Source organism: Abramis brama (assembly GCF_963993115.1).
Source record: "Abramis brama genome assembly, chromosome: 3".
Taxonomy (NCBI): Eukaryota; Metazoa; Chordata; class Actinopteri; order Cypriniformes; family Leuciscidae; genus Abramis; species Abramis brama.
The window spans coordinates 24,158,127-24,164,946 of NC_139965.1; the positions used below are offsets into that span (position 1 = coordinate 24,158,127).

At 37.3% G+C, this 6,820-nt stretch overlaps 1 protein-coding gene across 3 annotated transcripts in view; it reads left to right on the forward strand.

The window, feature by feature from the left end:
• ccdc102a (coiled-coil domain containing 102A) overlaps positions 1–1,715 on the forward strand; it is a 58,510-nt gene extending 56,795 nt beyond the window's left edge. For all 3 annotated transcript variants that reach the window (XM_084107796.1, XM_084107798.1, XM_084107797.1), the window contains one exon: positions 269–1,715. In XM_084107796.1, the coding sequence (XP_083963922.1) occupies positions 269–410 (142 nt within the window). In that variant the 3' untranslated portion in view covers positions 411–1,715. The remainder of the gene's footprint in view (positions 1–268) is intronic.
• Positions 1,716–6,820: the final 5,105 nt, after the last annotated feature.

Genomic DNA, 6,820 nt, shown 5'->3' on the forward strand with positions numbered 1-6,820 from the left:
ATTATTGTTTATAATTTAAAAATTAAACTGAAATGTTTTACTTAAAATGTATGCTTGTACTTTATCTCTTCAAATGACACTTGATTATTTTTTTCTCATCTAATTTTTCTAAGTGTGGCTTAAGTGCCCAAATATACTTTTTGATTCCACTGTGATTACGGATTTCTCATTCTTTTTTTCTTTCCTTCTCTCGTTTGTCTTTATGTATTTACTTGATTTATATTATTATTATTTATTTTATTTTATTTTTTTATATTTTTTGGGAAAGGCTAAGGCGTCAGCAGAATCCTGGCCTCTTTGGCAAGATGATTGCATCAGCTTCAACGCGTTTTGGGCCTGAAGACGCGGACGGCCCCCATAGTGACCCTGATGAAGATGAGGAAGAAGAACTGCAGCTTCAGATCCCCTAAACTGTTCACTCCACACCTGGAAATGGACGAAAGACTCGTAGATCGTACCCAAGCATTTCACCTTCCCTTTCATTCCATCTCTCAGCCAGTCCAGAAGAGGACACAGACTTCACAATCCTCAGCAGACAGATAAACACAGCGATTTTTCAGTAGCCTGTTTTTGACAGCTTATGAAGTGTGTGCCAGGGCTTTCATGTAAAAAAAATCTGCTTGTGTCTCCACCAATATATTGCTGGTTACAGTCCTAGATGGCACATAGATGATTAATATAAGGATACAGGTTCAAAGATTATTAATAGACCAAATGGTTTTAACCCTATGGCTTTTGAGGGTCTCATGAAGCCCATTTGATGCCTAGTGATAATGCACATGGTAAAGTAATAAGTGGACGCATGCGCTGGTACACACAGTTCAAGCCTGAAAAAAAGCCCATTGTAACTTGTTCACACTTTCAAACAGTAACCCTGGAAGGAAATTGACACAGTCTGGATCACATTCTCATCTCTTGTCTGACTTGGGATGACCTCTAAAAGCACCCATGCATCCATCCAATACTTCTGCTCTTTTGCTTCATGTACTGTTTACATGCGTGTTCCCTTCCTCCTCTCTTCATTTATTTTCCATCACCTGCATTATAATTTTGTCTCGTCACCCATTCATTTCCACTGTCCCCTTTTGCTCTTCCCATTCATTTTGATTTCCCATTTAATCTTTTGTCGGCCCTCCCACACACCTCCATCCCTTAACACCAGATGAACATGATGATTATGTTCCCTGTGTCTGGGGAACATTTCATTTCTGCTGTGTTGTTACTGAAGAGGCAGGCAAGTGCTTTGTTTTTCAGAAGTAGTCTTGCTTTAATTGTCCCAAAGTTGTTCTTGGTGACCATATAAATGTGTTTCTGTCTTTGCAGTGGAGGAGTAGTCTTGTTTTATATAGGAAGTAGGGAGGGGGGACCGTGGGTAGTTTGTGAACAAGTCGGTTGGATTCTTATTAAATGTATTCAAGCATAATTGCTTTCCCCTTTTGTATTAAACCTTTGAAAGGGACATGAGGGAACATTTTAACAAATGTTCTGTTGATTTTAAACAGACTTTTAAGCAATATGATACTGTCTACATCTGCAATGGGGACCAAAACTGACTCATCTTCAACTGGGACATTTGTACTGGTCATATTAAAGTATTTATCAGATGTTCGTTTTTTTACCTAAGTTGCCTGTATTACAGTTTTTTTGTATTTGTTTGTGTTTGTATTTTACCTCTATAAATGTTAAGTGTATATACAGTAAATATTGACTGACAAAATCAACTCCTGCCCTACACATTTCTTTTCTCGTTTTGGAACCCGTTTCAATTGTATATGCATCACAATAATGAAGAAAAGACGATCAAAATTACTGTTGCATGCTGACTTGAACTAAAATCACATGGTTGATTGCACCTGTCTATGGATGCTTTATAATAACATCTCTTAAAACCTTTCTCGTATGCATGATTACATGTGCATTGTTCACAAGATAATTCATAATGCAGGTAATGTTATACATTCTTCTTTTAGACACGCTTCAGCAACCAAAGATGACCCAGGACGGATATCTCTGTATTAATTGGTTTGTAATAGGTTGTATGGCAAGATCACAGCAATGGTTTATTTTATTTTTTTGTTCTTTCTGGAGAGCTTGATTATATAGCGAAGCAGATCCCAAAAGTAATTATTTTTACTTTGCAAAATACATTTACAGATAAAGTTGGAAGGTCGATGTGCTTGTGCATAACATGCCAGAAACTAAAGTCCCTAGAGACCTATTATTTTGTGCGTTTAAATATGTTTAAACTGCATCAGGTTTTGTTCTGCTTCATTGGTTATTTTGGCTATTACTTTGGCTTTGAGGAACTTCCCAGCCCTTTATAATAGTGATGTGCAGAGACAGTGCAGCTTTAGTGTTTTAGCTTCCATTGGACACTAAAGCTGCTCTGTCTTTTAATATAGTTTTATTATCCCCTATTTTGGCCATGTTTCTAAAATCTTCAGTCAAGCTCATCTCCGGTATCTCGCCGTCTCCTCCACCCATGTACGTCAGATGCTGACAGAGTCTTTCTGTGTCACTGGAGGAGAAGAGACGAGGTGTTAACTTTTTTGCTACATAATGTAGTGTGTCCTCAGTTCTACCTGCACTTATGGTTAATGTAGCAAATCATAATCTGAAGCAGGCAAAGACTAAAATAACACCCTTACTTCTTCCCGGCCCCTCTAACGACCTCCAATTATCCACATCTCAAACTTGTCGAGGAATCTGAGTGCTTCTGTAAAAACGAAATCCAATATTGACATCTGGAGACCTCAAGTATGACGGCTCAAAAGTGTGCATGCACTGAGAACAGTATGGTAATATCCATATGGAGATTAACAAGGTTTCCCCACCGAGTGTCTAGAACACACTTTGCCACATTGACACCTATTATAGATTGTCAGCAGGCAGTGGAGGGAACTGTATCGATTGTAATAAGATACAGCATGTAGTACTTTCCCTGTGTAGCTCTGCTTTTCTCCATGTATTATCTGGTCATGCTGCGTACAGTATATATTTACTACAATTTAAAAAAAAAAAGAGAGATCTTCAGTGGAATACTGCTTCTACAGATGTGATAAATACTGACACTAGATTTTTACATGGCTTTTCTGAAGAAACCGAGTAGTGCTTGAAATACTGCCGCATTGCTGAGGTGTTCTGGGTGGTTGCTAGGGTGTTGCTATGTGGTTGCTGTGGTATTCTGAGTGATAGTTATATTTATAGATAGTGATAATTGCTAGGTGGTTCTTTTTTGTTGCAAGTCCCACACCAGGTGTCTGATATTCTTGTCTCAAGAATACAACTGGAACCTACAATGCAAGTCTATGGGAATTTTGGCCTGTTTCATTGCAAGTCTGAAAAGTGATAACACACCTCTCCTCGGCAGCTGTATGACTTAGAAAAAAGTATCAGTGTTATCTTTTTTTTTTTTTTTTGCAGAAAGTTGTACAGTTACTTTCGGTCTGATGTCATACAAAGGCTACCCACTAAAATATCTAGCAAAAGGGTATCTGCGTGCAAATAAGAACAATACATCCTGAGGAGAAAGTTAATGGTAATTTAAGCTTCTAACAATACGAGCCATAACTCTAAAAGTACAATATGTTCTGAATCAGGAATAAACCACTTCTTCACCTATTTTATTATTATTATTATTTTTATGGGTTAATTTGCACCTGAAGTTGCAACAATCCTTTAGATTCCAAATTTATTCTGGTTGGGCTGTCGTAATGTGGCATTACTTAATATGTGCTTGCAAAATAGCTTTAGTGGTCGTACTTGCAGATACTCTGACTTGCTTGAATGAATTTTCTAGTGCTTTTCATCCATGGTTAAGAAATAATTTTTATCATTCTCTTCAAGGAAATGAGTTAAGCAAAGACCCCCTGGTACTGTAAAACTGTGAAAATGACAAATTAAACCTTAAAAAAATGTTATGCCTTTAAGATGCATGCAAATTTACCACCCACGGGAAGTTTTTAAATGTCACCATTTGTCCTTTTCGTGACAGTTCTTATATTAGCTGGTGTCATCTCAACTGAGACGCACACCTATGGTGAAATCCAGATGTTGTACTGAAGGCTGCAGGCTCACTTACACCCTTGACTCATTCACAGGATCATTTCAAGTAGGTGTAAGAGTGTTTACATAGTAAAGGTTACACATCAGGGCCATGAATATATTAAAGCCATCTGTGTTTAAGAGCCAGTGTGACTGTGGTGCATTTAAAGAGACATGAAAAGAAATCTAGTGCAACCTAAGAGTCAACCATTATTAACTTAAATTAAATTGTCAAATAAGACAACAAGAGATGTACAATTTTTACAACCCAGTAAATGACCTTGCCACAATTATTTACTTTGATTCAGTGTTAAAGGGTTAGTTCACCCAAAAATGAAAATTATGTCATTAATGACTCGCCCTCATGTCGTTCCAAGACCGTAAGACCTCCGTTCATCTTCGGAACACAGTTTAAGATATTTTAGATTTAGTCCGAGAGCTTTCTGTCCCTCCATTGAAAATGTATGTACGGTACAGTATACTGTCCATGTCCAGAAAAGGTAATACAGACATCATCAAAGTAGTCCAAGTGACTACAGTGGCTCAATCTTAAGTTTATAAAGCGACGAGAATACTTTTTGTGCGCAAAAAACAACAAAAATAACGACTTTATTCCACTATTCATTTCCTTCTCTCTGGGCCTCGAGTTTTTTCACGTAGTATAACTGCGTAGCGCTTCTGGGTTGTACGTACGTCACACGTAGGCTCACTATTGGCCGACGCTGGTCATGTGTGTGATGCGTGTGACGTACAACCCAGAAGCGCTACGCAGTTATACTACGTGAACTAACTCGAGGCCCAGAGAGAAGGAAATGAATAGTGGAATAAAGTCGTTATTTTTGGGGGGTTTTGCGCACAAAAAGTATTCTCGTCGCTTTATAAACTTAAGATTGAGCCACTGTAGTCACTTGGACTACTTTGATGATGTCTGTATTACCTTTTCTGGACATGGACAGTATACTATACCATACATACATTTTCAATGGAGGGACAGAAAGCTCTCGGACTAAATCTAAAATATCTTAAACTGTGTTCCGAAGATGAACGGAGGTCTTACGGGCTTGGAAAGACATGAGGGCGAGTCATTAATGACATAATTTTCATTTTTGGGTGAACTAACCCTTTAACAGTAACTGAATAGCAACGCTGCTTAAAGGGATAGTTCACCCAAAAATGAAAATTAGCCCATGATTTACTCACCATAAATCCATTCTAGGTGTATATGACATTCTTCTTTCAAACGAATACAATCGGAGTTATATTAAAAAATGTCCTGACTCCTCCAAGCTTTATAATGGGAGTGAATAAGTATATTTTTTTTGGAAGTTCATCAAAGTGCATCCATCCATGATAAAAGTGCTTTACGCGGCTCTGGCAGGTTAATAAAGGCCTTCTGAAGTAAAGCGATGCGTTTGTGTAAGAAAAATATTCAATATATATAAGTTCAATATAAGCAAATGTGTGTGTGTGTGTGTATATATATATATATATGAATATGCATATTTTATGAATATATATATATATATATATATATATATATATATATATATATATATATACTGTATAGTATATTAATATATTTAAAAAATGATGTATATTGCCTGCAAACAAAAAGTAATACTGTACATGTGTAAACAAAAAGAAACTACTTTTTTGTAACTTGTAGTCTAGCTGAACAGTTTTAAGGTAGCTTCCCAAAATTAGTCAAATTTGCTCTTACATTAAACTCCAATTCTAACCTAAAAATGACTCAATCTGTGTGAGCAACCTTGTTGATTATTTTTTGGAAAAAACATGGTGGTGTTCTGTTTTGAATCTGATAGCTACTTTAGCGTGTGCAACAGATCGACAGAATTAACCCATTGGAAATGGTCTCAAAAAGCTGAGATTTCATCAGTTTGATTAAAAAATTGATTAATTTACCAATTAAAATGGATCACTCTTAATTACTGATGCTAGGTGAATACAAGCTCAGAGTGCTGCTATTGTTCTAGGATGTTAATGAGAAAAAGCAAATTCAAATTGCTGAATTGCTTACGAGCCAAGAAGATTAGAGCTAGTAATTAAACTCTTGTTCTCCGTATTAGGCAGTTTAGTCCAAACAGCTTTAAACTGTTTTGTGGAGTTTATTCGTCCTTTTAGGGTTCCAATTATCATTTCATCACTCATTTTATTTAGGGAAAGATAGTCTTCCTTTTTCAGTGAATGAAAAATCTTTCTTTGTCATGTCTGTCAATGTACTGAGAGAGGCAAGCTGAAACGAGTGAACATGACAGGATCATCAGCTGGAATCTGCGTCATGACTCCACTAGTGAGTGTGCAAACCCTTCACTGTGCTGTCAACTTCAAATGAAGCACCTGATGCCAACCTTGTCAGTGTGGAGGAACAGAAATAAATAAACAGTTATTTCAGAGACAACAGGACTTTAGTCCCCCATCTCTCATTTAAATTTCCTTCTCTCCCTTAACTTTCGCAGAGCTGTCTTTCCAAGCGGAGACATTTGACAACAGAGAGACACTTTTGTAAGCCTCCACTGGTGCAGATGCTATTTCCTCCATATCGCTCCCCAGCACGCTGTGAGAGCTAAGAGATAGCATAGCACCACGTCTGTGGGAGAAAGGAGTTGGATAACAGATTCTCAAATATCACTTGCTTGTAAAGCAGAGTCTTTTGATATTCATCTCACGGTCAGCTGTCATTTCAGAATGCATGTCTCTGGAGGCAGGTTGGTGTGGGCATAGTGTATCTACCCCATGTTTTGCTTGTTTCATATAA